This window comes from Stenella coeruleoalba (assembly GCF_951394435.1).
Source record: "Stenella coeruleoalba genome assembly, chromosome: 14".
NCBI classification, from domain to species: Eukaryota; Metazoa; Chordata; class Mammalia; order Artiodactyla; family Delphinidae; genus Stenella; species Stenella coeruleoalba.
The window spans coordinates 83,145,112-83,163,737 of record NC_137160.1 but is presented as its reverse complement, the minus strand read 5'-3'; the positions used below and the strand labels follow the sequence as shown (position 1 = coordinate 83,163,737).

At 37.7% G+C, this 18,626-nt stretch overlaps 1 protein-coding gene across 1 annotated transcript in view; it reads left to right on the top strand.

Moving 5' to 3' along the window:
- The window catches only part of MPHOSPH9 (M-phase phosphoprotein 9), a 55,044-nt gene that overhangs the window by 19,467 nt on the left and 16,951 nt on the right, over positions 1-18,626 (top strand). The window contains 7 exon segments of the mRNA XM_079942337.1: positions 1,347-1,807; positions 2,137-2,292; positions 5,763-5,850; positions 7,691-7,906; positions 15,449-15,496; positions 16,408-16,472; positions 17,878-17,979. Coding sequence (XP_079798463.1) covers positions 1,347-1,807; positions 2,137-2,292; positions 5,763-5,850; positions 7,691-7,906; positions 15,449-15,496; positions 16,408-16,472; positions 17,878-17,979 — 1,136 coding nt within the window.

Sequence of the window (18,626 nt, the reverse complement as noted above, 5' to 3'; positions counted from 1 at the left end):
ATTAGTTCATGGTGCTCTGCAGTCTGTCTATGTAGGGTCTGGAAATGGGACAGTTTAAAAGTTTAAAGCTATAGGACGAATGTGTTCTTTCAGTGCTTTCAAAGTATCTCTCACTCAGTCTGTAATCTCATTTGAGAGAATGTCCACGTTAGTTTAAATTTGAGGCCCAGGGTTAAATGGTACCCCTGTCACGCCCTGCAATAAGTCCCACATTGAAATAATTTAAGCCCAGTGTTTTAATATTTGGAGTTTAGGTTTGTAACACTCCCAGTGTAGCAAAACCCTGATTTCAGCTGTAGAAGTTAGGATTGTATCTTCTTTTTTTAAAAAAAAATATTTATTTATTTATTTGGTTGTGTGGGGTCTTAGTTACGGCATGTGGGCTCCTTAGTTGTGGTATGCAAACTCTTAGTTGCGGCATGCATGTGGGATCTAGTTCCTCGACCAGGGATCAAACCTGGGCCCCTTGCATTGGGAGTGAGGAGTCCTATCCACTGTGCCACCAGGGAAGTCCCCATATCTTCTTATTTTACTAATTAAAAAAGGGTCTTATTTTGATTGGGTAACTTCTTTCTTAACACTTCTTGTTGTCTGCCAACTCTTAAACACGAATATAACTACAGAGCTGAGGAACTCCACCTTTTGACACCTGTCCCTTTGAGTCACAGGAAATTAATCTGGCCAGAAGTTTTCTTGCCCTGCTTCCTTCATTCATTATGAAGTCTTTTCTTACCTCGAAACTTTGTTCTTATTTTGAGTAAGGAGATTACCAAGGATTTTATTCTTTGGAAGTGTTCTTAGGCTGCTAAATATCTTAGGTTTAAATTATTCCCTTAATATTTATTGTTAGAGGTATGAAAATTTTTTCATTCTGAGGGAGCCTCATAATAGGTAATGACTTCCAAACTCTTATTACAAATCTAGCAGTCTGGCATCTAAGTTTATTTTAAATTTTTCAAAAATCTTTTTATGGTGCTGATCTTGATATCAGGAAAGTAAACTTTTTTCATCATTGATTCGTTGATAATGTTTAAATAATTTTGTTTCATATCTTTAAGTCTAATACTAGTAATGAGATGAAGCTACCATCACTGAAGGATATTTATTATAAAAAACAGAGGGAAAACAAGCAGTTACCTGAGAGGAATCTCCCTTCTGCTTCCAACCCAAATCATCCACCGGAGGTAAAGTTGACAGCACTCTGCTGAGTGACAATGAAAGATGACTCATGACTCTTAACTCTCATCTTGAGCTTCCTTTTCCCTAGGAGATCTAAAGCCTACTCACTTGAAAACGAAAACTGAGTACAGAGGGCGAGAGCTTACTGTTGCCTGTCTTATTTCTAGGTACTGACTCTAGACCCAACGTTACACCTGAAGCCAAGTCAGCAGATTTCAGGGATTCAGCCACATGGCTTTTTGAATGCCCTTGATGACAGAATATCCTTCTCACCGGACTCCGTTCTAGAACCTAGTATGGCTAGTCACTCTGACATAGACTCGTTTTCACAAGCAAGTCATGTTACTTCTCAGTTATCTGGATTCCCAAGATATCCTTCAAGTACAAAAGTGTCTCCAGTGGACTCTTGGAAAAATCATGCATTCCAAAATGAAAGTAGGACCAGTTCCACGTTTCCTGCAGTATATACTATTGGTAGTAATGACATCTCAGTCAACAGTGTAGATGAAGAAAACACTGGCCTGGTACCTTTTGCCTCAGTCAGTCAGTCCCAGCTTCCAGGTACAGCCAGTGGTGTCCCAGAATGCATTTCACTGACTTCCCTGGAAGATCCTGTGATATTGTCTAAGTATGTATTTCAGTGAATGGCTTGTAATGTCAATAGGTTTTTTATGATGTCTGCTTGAATGATGAAAATTGTTTTTATTGAACTTCAGTAATGTATAAAAAATTAAAAAGATAATATAATGTTTATAAGGTAGACCATCTAAAAACAAATGTCTTTTTATTTTTTGCTTTATTAGTTGTCATCTTGTGTATTAATCTATTATATTTTCTGTGGGTGTATAAAGGAAAAAGGTTGTATTTTTATGTATGAGAATCATTATGTTCTTGGTTTTTCTTATTGAGATGGTGAGGAGATGCTTTCTAAATGATGTTTTTTCCTCTCACCAATAGGGTTAGGCAGAACCTGAAGGAAAAGCATGCTCGACACATCGCAGATCTTCGAGCTTATTATGAGTCAGAAATAAATAGTTTGAAACAGAAACTGGAGGCAAAAGAAATTCCTGCAGTTGAAGATTGGAAGAAAACCAATCAAATTCTTGTAGACAGGTAAGACTTATAATTTAACTGTAAAGTTAGTGTTTCTCCAACTTGGATATATTATTTTCCCCAAAGTATAACATATTATGGTGTTAAAACACTTTGAAAACGTGTGCTTTAGATTTGAAAATTTTCACACAGAAACATGTTTGCCTAAGTAATTATTTTTAAAGATTTGAGGGAATTCCCTGGCAGTCCAGTGGTTAGGACTCCTTGCTCTCCCTGCCTAGGACCTGGGTTCAATCCCTGGTTGGGGAACTAAAATCCCGCAAGCTGAGGGTGCAGCCAAAAAATAAAGATTTGAGCCATCGTCTTACAAAACACTGATAATTGATGAGGACATTTGTTTTGTGTGGGTGAAATACTGAGATAGTTGAGCAGATTTTGTATATGTAAAGGAATGTCATTTATGGGAGAATTAATGCTCTGTGGATTCCCTAATAAGTCTATGATCGATGTCCTGGGCAGTTCTCAACCTTTCTTCATACCCAGAAATGCATAACTTTAACCCAGACACTCATGAACCTGTGGAAACAGTTATCTCATTCAAAAAAACCATAGACACACAGGGGAGAACGGTCTTATACTAGGGATAGCTTTCCACTTATTTTTGAGAGAGAGAATCATTTACAAAATTTGATGTTTTTACTAGTATTAATAACAGCGTACTTGAGGGACTTCCCTGGCTGTCCAGTGGTTAATTTAAGACTCCACGCTTCCACTGCAGGTGGCTTGGGTTCGATCCTTGGTCGGGGAACTAAGATCCCACATGCCATGCGGCACGGCCAAAAAAATAAAAAAATAACAGCATACTTGCAACATACTTTACAAATGGTATTAAACAGATTGAAAACTGATGGAGTCTAGGTGACAGCAAAGTCTTCTCTAGGGCAAAAAAGACAAAAGCCCTGGAGAAAAGATTAGGAGGGAACTGAAATCTGATCCAGTTAACAGTTTAATTTGGAGAATTCTAGGAAAACTTGCTTTTATTTATTTATCTATTTATCTCTTTGGCTGTGTTGGGTCTTTGTTGCGGTGCGCAGCCTTCTCATTGCAGTGGCTTTTCTTGTTGTGGAGCAAGGGCTCCAGGCACGTGGGCTCGGTAGTTGTGGCACACGGGCTCAGTAGTTGTGGCTCATGGGCTCTAAAGCACAGGCTCAGTAGTTGTGGCGCACGGGCTCAGTTGCTGCGCGGCATGTGGGATTTGCCTGGACCAGGGCTCGAACCCATGTCCCCTGCATTGGCAGTTGGATTCCTAACCACTGCGCCACCAGGGAAATCCGGAAAACTAGCTTTTATACTAGTGTGTGGTTGCTGTGGTAGTTAACATGCTGTCTTAATCCTGATCGTTTCTATAGCTTCCATTTTGCTGTTGGTGGTGGCGATGGGGGTACAATGGCAGAGAAGTAGTTTGAAAAGAGCCAGGAAAAAAGGCCAGTTTTAGGTTTTCTAGGACAAAAAGAAAAGAGTAGATACTAGGCTGGGGGAAGTTTGCTCTTATTTTTGTTCTGTTTTGTTTTTTTAAGAAGGCACAGATGACCACAGGTACTTCCTGTTGGAAAACAGAAGTCTGAAAGAAGCCGACCAGCAGACCTTGTTAGGTCAAAGACGGGGTGCCAACGAAGGGGAGCTAATTAAAACATCTTTATGTGTAGAAGCTGCTAGAGCACGTGGAGCAGTGAGAGAATGTAGGAGGAGCAAATTGGAAGTCAGGGTTTTAAATAAGTGGTCGTGTTATAACAGTAACAACAGCAATCTAGGTAGTGGAGTAAACGTACTGATAGCGTGCAAATGAAGAGCAACGCGTTATTTTCTCCTACCAGTACCCCTAAAGGGCTTGATTTGGCCTACCATATAAAACTGTGTTACAGAGGACAGTAGAAACAAAATGAGAAGTTGCAGTTATTTAGAACTGGAAAAACGATTTACCCAAGACAAAAACCAATATTATGTTGTCAGTGTACACAGCAATTTTTTTCAAATTTCAGAATTGCAAATTGGGGAATCCCACTGCTATTGCAGATGGGACCATTAACACTTATATTGTCACACAATTGCAACTTGGGGGATGAGATCTCTGGCATACTGGAATCAGTGAGGTAATTACAAGAGAAAAATAACAACACAGCAACACTTGACTATTTAGTGATCTTTGTTTCAAGAACAGTTTCATCAGTGTTTCGTTTCTGCAAGGCATTAATGCATAGTGGGTAGGAGCATGACTCTGGAGCCAGACTGCCTGGCTTAGAATCCCAGTGTGACTCTGGAGGAGCTTAACTTCTCTGTCTCTGTATTCTCATCTGTAAAATGGGAATGATGACAATCCTAACACACAGGATTGTGAGGATGAATGCAAAGTGCTTAACAAAGACTGAGTGTGTAGTCAGTGCCGAATAAATATTAGCTTTTATTCACAACATATCATTGAACACTGATTCAAAATGGTGGCCAAATTCTTCCATGTATTTTCTTATTTTGAGGTTCTATGGTAATTAACTTTACAAAGAAAGTCTTTAAAAGAATAACAAGTCTTATAAAGAATAACATTCATGCTGATTTGAAATAGTACAGAAGGATTTATATGGAGTCTTTCTACCCCATCTTTTGTTTTCACATCCTAGACTTAATTTTTTGCATCCCTCCAGAAATTATAATGCATATACAGATATATTTTCTTCATAGATCAAGTTATTTTATGCAGTTTTCTATATCTTGCATATTTAATTTTTATTTTTTAATGTGATAAAATAACAAAATCTACCATTTTAACTATTTTGAAGTTTACAGTTCACTGGCATTGTCCATTCACATTGCTGTGCTACTGTCACCAGTATCCATTTCTGGAACTTTTTTTCTCTCGCAAAACTGTTGTTCTATACCCATTAAACGATAACTCCCCATTACCCCCTCCCTCCAGCCCCTGGCAACCATCGTTCTACTTTGTCGCTATTAATTCGATGCTTCTGGGTACCTTGTATAAATGGAATCACAGTGTTTGTCCTTTTGTGTCTGGTTTATTTCACTCAGCATAATGTCCTTGAGGTTCTTCCATGTTGTAGCATGTGTCAGAATTTCTTTCCTTTTTAACATTGACTAGTACTTCATTGCACACACCACACCACACCACACACACACACACACACACACACACACACACACACACTGCATTTTGTTTATATCCATTCATCCTTGGTGGACACTTAGGTTGCTTCCATCTTTTGGCTATTGTGAATTTATGCTGCTATGAACGTGAATGTACAAATACTTCTTAGGGATCTTTTCATATCATTTTTAATTTTTTCCGGATACTATAATATCAGGTTCATTGGATATATTTTACTAAAATGGCATCCTTAGTCTTGGCTAACATTGGAGAATTTGTTTTACCTAATATATTGGAGAATCAGTTAGATTTTTATAATACTTCTAAGAGAAAGGATCTTGTCTTTGATTGTTTTGTTTCAATATATGGTTTTTAGATGTGGCCAGTTAGATAGTGCTCTGAATGAAGCTACTAGTCGTGTGAGAACACTTGAAAACAAGAATAACTTGCTGGAAAGAGAAGTGGTAAGTAAGTACTCTATTTTTTGTTGTTCTAGTGGCTTAATGTTAAAAATTTAAGCTTTTTTATTAATTGAACTTTAGAGACAAATGAATAGTTTTATAAAAACATTGGTTGTATGTTGCTTGTCTTCTCCTTTAGGATGTCTTATTGTTACATTTATATTTTGAATGCTGCTGGCTTCATATGATACTATAAACTTTTACCCTCTAAAATTTTTATTTTTTATTTGGGATATAATTTGCATATCATAAAACTCAACCTTCTAGAGTGTATAATTCAGTGGTCTTTAGTATATTCACAAATTTGTGCGACTACCACCACAATTAATTTTAGAACTTCTTTCTCACTCAGAAAGAAACCCCAAACCTCTTAGCCATCTCCCCCATTACATGCTCTTCTCGGCCATGAGCAACCACTACTCTGCTTTCTGTTTCTCTGGGTTTACCTATTCTGGGTATTTGATGTCAACGGAATCAAACCGTATGTGACCTCGTGTATCTGGCTGCTTTCACTGAGCATTAGGTTTTCAAGGTTCATCCATAGTGTAGCATGGACCAGGACTTCACTCTTCTTTATGGCCGAATAATATTCCGTAGTGTGGATGCACCACATTTTGTTTATCCATCCATCAGGTGATGGATGTTTGGGTTATTTTCACTTTTTGGCTATTATTAATGATAGTGCTACGAACATTTATATTTTCAAGATTTTATGTGGATGCATTTTCAGTTTTCTTGGGTGTATAACTAGGAATGCTTAACCTTTCCTCTTAAATAACTTTTCTTTCCCATGCATTACCAAGTTTTATTCTTCTGTGCATAATTTTACAAACAGTGTTTTGCTGCAAAATGCCAGTTATATTCTAAACATTGTTTGTTTGTCTTTGATGGGTTTTTTGTTTGTTTGTTGTTTTTTGATGCTGAAACCGGGATGGTTTTGATGTTTTTTTAAGTTATCTTTGTCTCCTCCTAAACTATAAACTTCATGAAGTCAGGGACCTTTCTTGTTGATCTTTTTTTTTTTAATTTAATTAATTAATTTATCTATTTTTGGCTGTGCTGGGTCTTTCGCTGCCCACGGGCTTTCTCTAGTTGCGGCGAGCAGGGGCTACTCTTCATTGTGGTGTGTGGGCTTCTCATTGAGGTGGAGCACGGGTTCTAGGCTCATGGGCTTCAGTAGTTGTGGCACACGGGGTCAGTAGTTGTGGCTCTAGAGCGCAGGCTCAGTAGTTGTGGTGCACAGGCTTAGTTGCTCCATGGCATGTGGGATCTTCCCGGACCAGGGCTCGAACCTGTGTCCCCTACAGTGGCAGGTGATTCTTAACCACTGCTCCACCAGGGAAGTCCTCTTGTTAATCTTATATTTCTAGCACCCTAGTGCCTGCCATCTAGTGGATTTGCAATTAATGATTGTTGAATGAATATTAACATTTCAGATGTTTTGAATTTTCTCTTTTATTTTCATTGTAAGTGAGAGAATAGGGTAAGAAATGCTTTTTTTCCCTCTAAATATTAATGTGGGGCAACAAATTCCAGCTATGCTTTTGGAATCATTTCTCTGATAGCCATGGTTATTTTTTCCTCATTAAAGTCATCTACAGGTGAATCCTGGAATCAGAATGCCTCAGACAGTGGTTTTCTGTGTATTATTCTATAGGGTAATCCTTTCTAGTCTCCATCCCAGGATGTAACAGAATATCAAATTTGTTCATTTCCATTTATGTGTTTTGTTTTATTACTTTTCTTTTATATTTAATGTCCACAGATTATTAGCTGCTATTGAGACATCTATTTTTTTTATTATTATTAAAAACAGTGTATTATCCTTGTCTTTGTTTTGTAGAGTGATCTTAGAGAACGCTTCAGTGCAGCCAGCAGTGCCTCCAAAATTTTGCAGGAACGAATTGAGGAAATGAGAACAAGTAATAAAGAAAAAGACAATACCATCCTTCGACTGAAATCTAGACTTCAGGATTTAGAAGAGGCATTTGAGAATGCTTACAAACTCTCAGATGATAAAGAAGCAAGACTAAAACAAGAAAATAAAATGTTTCAAGATGTAAGTGACAAGTAACTCAGTGACGTGGTTGGCTAAAAGTCATTTCAGATATTGTAGTCTTACAAGCTATTATGATTTTTTCCACATTTATTTTCATTTTACATAACTTTGCTGTAGCTGCAAATATACGTAGACTTTTCTGATTGAGTTAGTTGGGTCTTATCTTAAAGCAGGAAGTCAGGGCTTTCAGAGCTATGGTGTCACTCCCACGCCTTTCTGTCTCTGGCAGGGCAGCCTTTGAGCTATCTTAAATCAACATCTGTGTGTCTGGCAGGTACAACGGACCAGATTTACAACAGGCTTGATAAAATTTTTCACTTTGATTTAATTTCACTTAAAAGTTAGATTTGTATAACATTGAAACTGGATTAGGTTTTAGGTTTTGTTTTTTTTTTAAAGTAAAATCTGAAAGTATTTCGGCTGTTGATATTTTCTTCCTGATAGCTGTAGATTTGATTCTTGCTGCTTTGTTTTTTAAAATTTATTTTCCTGAAGGTAATACATGTCAATGGTTTAAATGGTCAAATATCAAATGAGAAACAGCAATCTTCTTCACCTCTCCCTATCTTGGAGTCCTCTACCCTAGAAGCCGTTATTTTCAGCTCTTTTAGCCATTCCTTCTAAAGTTTTGCTCCAGGTTTCTAAGTAACAAACTTACATTGCTCTTTTTTTTTTCCCCATCAGTTTCAGACATTATATATTGACTACCCTCTGTGCAAGGTCACAGTGTAGCTTTCTTATACCATTTGCTCCCCAAACAAACACTCCCCCCCTCTTTCCAATGTGATCGATGTATTAAATTGATTCTGAGAAGCTTATTCTTTTTTTTTTTTGCGGTATGCGGGCCTCTCACTGCTATGGCCTCTCCCGTTGTGGAGCACAGGCTCCGGATGCGCAGGCTCAGCGGCCATGGCTCACGGGCCCAGCCGCTCCACAGCATGTGGGATCTTCCCGGACCAAGGCACGAACCCGTGTCCCCTGCATCGGCAGGCGGACTCTCAACCACTGCGCCACCAGGGAAGCCCGAAGCTTATTCTTTTACATTTGAATAACTCAAATTGGAATGCATCTTTATAGTGTCATATTTTAATTGGCAGCACTTTTTCCTCTTAGTATTTTAGTAAATAATATTAAATAGCATTTCTAGTTAGTGGTGTCTTAGACTTTAAATATGATATACTATCATTTATAAATGAATCAGAATTCAGTGTTTCTTATGTCTATGCAAATATTTTTCAAAGCTAAGCTGCAGTGTTCAGTGACTGCATTTCCTTTCTCTTACAACTTTTATTTTTCCTAGACTTACTAATTGGCTTGTCTCTTCATCTGCTTGCTTAGTTTTTAAACATGCATAGCACTTCCTTTCCTCCCGCCTCCCCAGTATCCTTGCTTCAGTCTGAACTGATTGCCCTCGAGGTCTGATACACAGATTTCTAGGACTTGCCTTTGTCATCATCCTGGGAATTGTCTTCGCTTCTTTCCCATATTGAATCTGTCCTTTTGTGTGGATTCTGTATCTTCCTTCTTGGTTTAACTCTGTTTTGCTAGAGTACATCTCCTGAGAAAAAGAAGGCATAAGAGACAAATTTTGAGGCCTTCCATATCTGAAAACTTTTATAGTTGCAGTCACACTTTACGTTTTAAAAACTACTTTATGTTTTAGAACAGTTAGAATTACAGAAAAATTGAGGAGATAGTGGAGTGTTCCCATATGCCCCCCACCATTTCCCCTGTTATTAGCATCTTGCATTAGTACCATACCTTGGCCACAATTAATGAGCCAATTTTTTTTTTTTCATGTTTGTTTATTTTGGCTGCTCCGGGTCTTAGTTGCCACATGCAGACTTCTAAGTTGAGGCGTGCGGACTCTTAGCTGCGGCAGCATGTGGGATCTAGTTCCCCGACCAGGGATCTAACCCAGGCCCCCTGCATTGGGATCGGGGAGTCTTACCCACTGGACCACCAGGGAAGTCCCAATGAGCCAATATTGATACATTATTATTAAGTAAACACCACAGTTTATTCAGATTTCCTTGCTTTTTTCCTAATGTTCTTTTTCTGCTCCAGGACTCCCTCTAGGAGACCAGATTACATGTAGTCTTCATGTCTTCCTAGGCTCCTCTTGGCTGTGACAGTTTCTCAGACTCTTCCTGTTTTTCATGATCTTGATAGTTTTGAGGAGAACTGGGCAGGTATTTTGCAGTATGTCCCTTGGGATTTGTCTAATATTTTTCTCATGATTAGACTAGGGTTATTAGGAGGAAAATCACAGAGGTAAAGTACCATTTTGGGCATATCATACATACCAGCAAGCCCTATGTTTTTTATTCCTTTATAGTCATTTTAGTAAAGTTTCAGGAGGGAGTACATATGAACACTCCATTCCGTGTGCCATATTTGATTAGAACTTTACATGGTTCAGTTATTACTGTTCTCATTCATACACATTGATAGTATAATTTTAGTGTGTGTGAGTACATGAGCTCCTGGTTTTTAAAACTTGTACTTCTTAACATCAGACCTACAGAAAGTTGCAAAAGTTGTGTGAATAATTTTCATATACCCTTCACCTAGATTCTGAAAGTTAGCATTTTATAATATGTGCTTTATCATTCGGTCCACGTATAAAGATTTTTCAAAAAAAAAAATAATTTTTTTTCCAAACTTTTTTAGAGTAAGTTAGAGATATAATGCATCTTTATCTCTAAATACTTCAAGGTCTATTTCTTAAAAACAAGGGCAGTCTTTTATATAACCATAGCAAAATTAGGAAATTAACATTAATATAGTAATTTATACATGCCATTCAATTTTTTGCAAATTATACCACAAGTATTCCTTATAACAAAAGAAACTTTTTTTCCCTTGTTCGAGATCCGATCCAGGACTACATGTTGCATTGAGTTGTCACATCTCTTTTATCTCCTTTAACCTAGAGCAGATCCTCAGTTTTTCTGTCTTTTATAACCTTAAAACTCTTTGAAGATCATAGACTATTTTATAGAACTACTCCTTCTAACATGGTAGCCTCTAGCCACATGTGACTATTTAACTTTACACTGATTACAATTAAGTAAAATAAACAGTTCAGTTCCCCAGTTGCACTGGCCACATTTCAAGTGCTCAGCGGTCACACGTAGGTAGTGGCTGCGGTGTTGGGCAGCGCGGGCGGCTGCATCCGTCATCGCAGAGAGTCCGCTGGCCAGCACATTGTGGAATGGCCCTTAGTTTGGGTGTGTGTTTCTTCACAGTTAGATTGGGTTGTCGTGATGCACAGGAGCCCCTCTTAGCACTTCCTGTTAGGAGGCACGTGTGAACTATGTGGGTGTCAACTCCAGCCACTTGGTGAAGGTGGGGTTTGCCAGGGGTCTCCACTGTAAAGTTATATCCTGCCCCTCCCCCACTGCAGTTAACATGTAACTTATGAGAGGGTAATTTAAGGCTCTGCAAATCACCTTTTTCTCATCAAACTTGTTACCCACTAGCTGTAGCATGTCCTGATGTGTCTTGCCTGAAACCACTAATTACTGTGGCGGCTGCCAAATGGTGTTTTTTCTATTTCTATGATTCCCTCTCCATTTTACTGCAGGGAGTAGTCCTCCTTTCTTCTTTATTTCTGCTTATCAGCGTGGACTCATGGATTCTGATTTTATTCATGAGGTAGTCTTTTTTACTCTGTTTATTATTTTGATGCTTTGTCTTAGCTTTGGCCTGAGGGGTACGTGTGAAGCTGGCTTCTGTGACCTTTTGACAGTTTCCCGTCATTCTAGACTTCCTGCCACAGCCAGATGTTCCAGGCCCATCTTGTACTTTTCTAGCCCCGGCCCTAAGTCAGTCATTTTTTCCCGGAGCCCTGGTTCCTTTAAGTGGAAGATGGTATTTAGAAACTTAAGATCTAGGTATGTTCATTGCTTCTGGGATGTCATTGTTTTTAATTAAAAACCCATCATTGTTTGAGTAGCAGTGAAGCACAAAGGGTAGGTAGAATGTTGTTTTCAGCTGAAATTGCATGAATATTTCCAGGGATAACACTGACTTTTTCCACGTTTATCATGTCACATATTTTAAGCACACAGAAAGGTATAGAGTAATGCATTAAATCCCCATATACTGGCCATCCGTAGATACTGTTGAAAGACACTCTTCTATTCCTCTCTCTCCCACCCTAGAGGTGCCTGCTATGCTAAATGTGCTCTTGGTTATCCCCACTCTGTTCTTTTTACTTCTACTATAAATGCACGTTGTTTTAAATAATATATAGTAATGTTTCGTATGTTCGTAAACCATATATGAATTGTATTGCACTGTATCCTTCTACCACCTGTTTTTCTTTCAACATTGTTTCTAAGATTTGCCGTGTTGATACATGTAGTTTTTATTCTTTTTTATTTAAACATTTGTATGTGAAATATTTCTGGTATATACAAAGGTATAAAGAATAATATAACAAATACATGTAGACCGACCCGCCACCCACCTTAAGAATTAAAATACTGTAGATGCCGTGGAGGCCCTCCACGTACCTTTTCTGATCACCTCTGCCTTCTTAGAAGTAATTGGTCTGAATGGTGTGAATGTCATTCCCATGTCTGTCTTTGTATCATCATGTTTGTATGTTTGCTTAGTCAGTGTTGTTTGTTTGCCATATCTTAAAACCATAAACGCTATCATACTGTATTTACTGTTCTGAAACTTTTTTTCCTTTGTAAGACTTATCCAAGCTGATACATACAGCACTAATTCACTTGTTTTCATCCCTGTGTCATATTCCATTGTGTGAATATTCCACAATTTATTTATCCATTTTCCTGCTTCCAGTTTCTTTTTGTTGCTGTTATAAGCAGCACTGCCATGACCATTCCTATATACACATCCTGTGCCAACGTGTGCAAGTACCTCTAGGGTATTGTTGCAGTTACCAGAGCTGCAAAACAAATGACCCCCAAACTGGACATACTCTGCTCATGGGCTCGGTGGTCTAGGAACTTGGACTGGGCTTAACAGGGACAGCTTATCTTGGCCCAGCATTATCGGGGCCTTAGCTGGAAACTCAGAAGCTGGGGCCTTTGATGATGGCTGTCAACTAAGCCTGCAGTTCTTTCCATGTTTCCTTCCATGTGGCCTCATTTGGGCTTCTTTGCAGCATAATGGCTGAGTACTAAGGACAGGCGTCCTGAAAGAGCTTCCTGACAGCCACAGTGCCTTTCATGACTAGCCTTCTGCAAGCTTTCTAGCATCTTCTTTTTATCCCTGGTATTCTGATAGTCCATAACAGTGTTTGGAGCATAGGTTCTTCCAATCTGGAAATTAATGTCTTTTAGTTCTACAAATGCTGATGTTATTTCTCTATTGATTTCCTGCCTCTCTCTCTTCTCTTTCTCTGGAACTTTTATGAGTAGATGTTGTATTGCATGGCTTGATTCTCTTAAGACTTATTTATGTTTTGGTGTTCATCATGGCCTCTTTGTCCTTTATCTTCCAGTCTTAGTATTAATTATGTCTTTTCTCATTGTTACTTTCTAAGAGCTCTTTATTCTCTGATTGCTAGTTTTTCAAAACTTTCTGTTCTTGTTTTGTGACTATAACATTGTTATTTCTCTGAGGATATTAATAATAGCTTTCTTTTTTTTTTAAAGATTTATTTATTATTTATTTTTGGCTGCGTTGGGTCTTAGTTGCGGCACACAGGATCTCCGTTGAAGCATGTGGGATCATTTGTTGTGGTGCGTGGGCTTCTCTCTAGTTGTGGCGTGCGGGTTTTCTCTTCTCTAGTTGTGGCGCGTTGGGTTCCAGAGCACGTGGGCTCTGTAGTTTGAGGCATGTGGGCTCTAGTTGAGGCACGTGAGCTCAGTAGTTGTGGCACGTGGGCTTAGTTGCCCCGTGGCATGTGGGACCTTAGTTCCCTGACCAGGGATCGAACCCACATCCCCTGCATTGTAAGGCGGATTCTTTACCACTGGACCACCAAGGAGGTCCCAATAATAGCTTTCTTTTGATACTTTCCTTTAGTTTTGGTTCATTATTTCTTCTAAGTTAACCTTTCATTTTGATTTGAAGTCTGTTTCATATAGAATTTTTTTGTTCAAATGTTGGTTCTTTGGTAGGTTCACAGTTAAGAGGGAGGCAGTAAAAAGCTATTTGGAGACTCTGTGTGCACAGATGGGACTTACTTCCTGGTACCTTCACTTACAAGCAGTTGTAAGTGATGCACCAGGCGTTTGGTTAGGGAACCTCCAGGTGTAAATGTGTCTTTTTTTCTGGGGTTGTTCAGTTTTCCCAAAGAAAAGTCTTCTGGTTTCTTGTCTGGAACCTATCAGCCAGGCTCTGGTGGCAGTGAGGGAGGGGAGAGTCAAGTGGGTTTTTTTTCTTTTGAAGACTTTTCCTTAGTCATTCTCTCTTTATCTCTTTGCCTCCCCCTCACACCCTGCTATCATACTTGTGTTTCCAAAGTTGCATTTTTCTCTCACAGTCATGTCTTCTATGCCCTATTGCCTGGCTGAACAGTCCACTGCTGTATGGGTTGAGAAAAGGCCCTGGGCTCTAACCCAGGACTTTGAACCAGTTTCCTGTGGTCAGCCCTGTGCTTCAACCCTGCCCCCCACTGAACCTGGGATTCAAGTTGTGAGCCTCTCAGGGTTATGAAGAGATCAACCTACTTGCCATTAGCATCCTTTATTCAGACTCTGGAAGTTGTAGCCTTGTTGCATCTTCATTGAAATCTCTCGCTCGTTGCTGTTACCTCCTTTGTTTTCTCTTTAATTGCTTCATTGTTAATTTAGTGGGATCTCTGGATAAAAAGAAAATCCTGTGATGAATCTCTCTTCTTTCACCAGAAGTCTCACTTATGTATTTTTAAATAAATTACCTAATTATATTAGACTTTGGGGATTGTACCTTTACTCTGTGGAACTAACTTAACAAAAGGTAGTGTGCAACAGTTCCAAAGAGAACAATGCAAATACATTTTAATCTTTTCAAATACTGCTTACTTAAAGGGCATTGACTGAAATAAATGGTTTTACTTTCTATTTTGAAATAAATTCAAATTTACAGAGAACTTGCAAGAACTGTCATACTCCTATATCCTAGGATCACCAGTTAACATTTTGCCATATTTGCTTTATCATATCACATATATATATATTTTTTCACACACATACACATATATATATATATATATTTTTTTTTTTTTTTTTTTTCTTGAACCATTTGAGAGTAAGTTGTAGATGTTGAGCCCCTGTACTTATATACTTCTGGTATGTGTTTCCTAAGAAATACATCCATAGTCACAGAAAAATTATCCAAATAAATCTAATACTGATGCAGTCCATATCCAGATTGTTCCTTTATGTCACCTTTTTCCCCAGTCCAGGATCTATTCACTTATCTCTTTAGTTGCCTTTAATCTGAAACAATGTGTTAACCTTTTTCTTTCATGACACTGGCAGCTTTGAAGAGTAAGGGCAGTTATTTTACAGACTGTCCCTCTGTTGATATTATAATATTTAATTTTGTGGTGCAATTCTTTGTTTTTCCTTGTAGCTTTTAGGAGAGTATGAGTCCCTTGGAAAAGAACACGAAAGAGTAAAGGTAACAGTTGATCATTCATGTTCTGAACTTCCTGTTGGGGCAAAAGCATTAGTTTGGAAGTCGAGAGATCTGACCCTTTCTCCCTTTCTCTTCCCCTCCTCTGTCCCCATCTGGCTATTTGAACTAGACCGCTCACTTATCCTCTCGTGTCAGTTTCCTTATTTTCAAGTATCTGCCCATTTAACTCACAAATTTGTTAATTTAACAAATATTTATTGAATGGCTATTGCATTTGAGATGAGATGAAATTTTTAGAAGAGGATAAAATACCATACAAATGCAAATAATTATTTAATACTATTTAAATATAAGGTTTTGTTTTTCAAAACATTAGCTTTTTGTGGGGTTGAGTTAATGATGTTTAAATTCTTAATTAAAACTTTGTTTGGGATCTACGTATTTGAATTCATTGAAACCCCACAATAAGTAAGTGGGGTCCAAGTAGTTCTGTTGCATAAAATGCAGGGTTGTGATTATTCAAGGTTAGTGAAAAGGCCTGCATAGCTAGGTAGCCAAGATGTCTGGGGTTTCAGGGGCCAATTGTTATATCTGAAATCTCATCATTGCAGGTATTCGCTTTGCCATTTACTGAGGTTTTAGTCAAGTTTGTGTTTAAAATATGGCCATTTTAACACTGTTTCTAATCAAGCAAAGCATAATAGGCTTTGCTTATTAAACAGGGGGCTGACACACAGCTATTTGTATAAACCAGTATTTTGCTCTTCATTTTTTCCCTTGAATCATGTATATTGGCTCTGTGGCTGCTGCCATACTTGCTGAGTATCTGCATAATTTTCTTTGTAGCTCTCTGGTGTAGTCTTAGATTAGTTTTATATTATGCATTTTAAAATAAAAGGAATACATCTGAATATCTATCTTCAGTTATCTGAATTTTTCCTTTATTTTCATAGGATACATTAAATAAAACTGAGAACAAATTGCTTGATGCACACACTCAGATTTCTGATTTGAAAAGGTAAAACATATTGTCTTACTAATAAGCAAATACCGCTAACTGTTCTTTCAGGCCTTAAATATGTGTCTATATTAAAAGTGATGAAAAAAGCTTTTCTTGGGGATTTTTAAGCACTTTGAGATTAGATTTTAATCCTCATCTTCCCTTCACCTGGAAATACATTTGATTTTAGCCAAAGAGTTTTAAATGATTAGAATATATTGGTGGCTGTGCCTGAAAGGTGTGCAGGTCCCCAAACATTATGTATTTACTTAGCATAGGTAAAACCTAAGTGATATTAAATCGTTGAAAAGAATTTTAAGAAGTAGTCTAATTCACTGAATTATCTTTGTGCTCCAAAAAGAAAATAGCATTCACACCAATTTTGTGGTTATCTACTTTCTTAAAGACCTGGTTTGAGGACTGTATTCATGATCTGATTTGCTTACTTAGGGAAGGAACAGTCATTAAGTTGTCCCTATGGCAAATGATTAGATATTTCTAATTGGCTTTAGTGTATATTTTTGTAGTTTTATTTGGAGAAAAGTGTTGTCCCTGACTTAGAGATTTTATTGCACTCTTAAGGACTTCTCATAGGGAAGAACAGGAACAGTCTAGCTTTCTTGTCTGCTCAAGTCTTTTCTGTGAAGCATTCAATTCTAGGGATCGTTTGTTATCCGTTTGGTATAAGCATTAGCTCTGTTAGAGCTTTCTCCCTCAAACCTTCCTTGCGACAGAGTAGGTAAGAATTTAAGTTTAAAAGATGAGATGGAGACGTATTCAAAGTTTTAAAAGACAGAAAGAATGCCAAGATATCCACAAAACAATTAACTGGTCACAGTGCTTATTTTCTCTTGGTAAGCTTGAAGATAAGCTTTTATTCTGAACACAGCACAAATCAGATGAGCTGCCTATAGGTTGAGAGTTGTTCAGAACAGGAAGTTCTTTTTAATAGCTCTGCTTCGGATGGTAAGCCTGCTTCCTCTTTTGTGAGAGCCTTACCCGTGTATATGTCATATGAATACATACCTATTAGAATTAAGCATGTTAGAATTGCAATTTATTTGATTGCTGAATTTATTTTATTTTTATTTAATTTATACTGTGTTTTTATCTGTAGTAAAATTTCTAAATTTTTTTTTTTACTTTCTGTATTAAGTGTATGTGTTGTTCCCTTTTCCTTCAGTTGTAGCGTATGAAATGCTCCTTTGTAGAGTTTCTTCTATTTGCCTTCCTATTTATTCTCCCTGATTTTTTTCAGCTTTTTAAAGTGTAATGTGGCTTTTTACTATGAAGAAGGTTTATGCATGTGCAGCTCTTTTGTCACCCCTTTCCTAGAAGTATCTGTTAAATAAGTAATTTGTAGTTGAGCTGTATTTTAAGTTTGTTGAAATGTACTTAATTTATCTTATTGCTTTTGAATTAGAACAATTTCAAAACTTGAAGCTCAGGTCAAGCAAGTAGAGCATGAAAATATGTTAAGTCTTCGTCATAATTCTAAAACTCCTATGAGACCCTCACGTGCCAAGTAAGTTACTTCGTTTAATCTCTCTGTAAAGCTAGTAATAGGCGTACCCTGTAATTGAATTGAGACACTCATCTGTCTAAATCGTGAGGAAGACACAGTTAAATGTCATCACAGAACCTGATGCGTGAAAACATCTAACTGTTAGATATTGAGAAAGCTCATATGCAGAGGCATTTGCCGAAAGGTAATGTAGGGTCAGATTGGGAGTGACGAGAACTGGGATGCTTTATTTGTTTTTGACTCTGCCCAGCCGTGTGACCTTAGGCAGATCACTTCATTTTTTGGAGCTCAGTTTTATCATCTGTAAAAACAAGGACATTGGGTTAGAACATCTCAAAAGGTCTTTTAGCCCTAAACTTCCAGAAATTTTATTCCCGTGTTAATGGAAAGAATTATGAAGGTGGATCTGCATTAGGTTGTGTGGATTTTTCTTTCTAGTTTCTCCAAATTAGCTTTGTTATAATCTAAGAGCATTATCTTGATGATTCATTTACACAGTAAGTTTTTTTCATATTAGAATTGTTTTTATTGTGATTTTGATGTAAATAAAGAGTATTAAATGAGTAGGTCATAACTTCCTAATATTGATGTTTTATCAGAAAAAGATTAACTTGCAAATGTCAACTTAAGTTGTAATTGTCAAATGA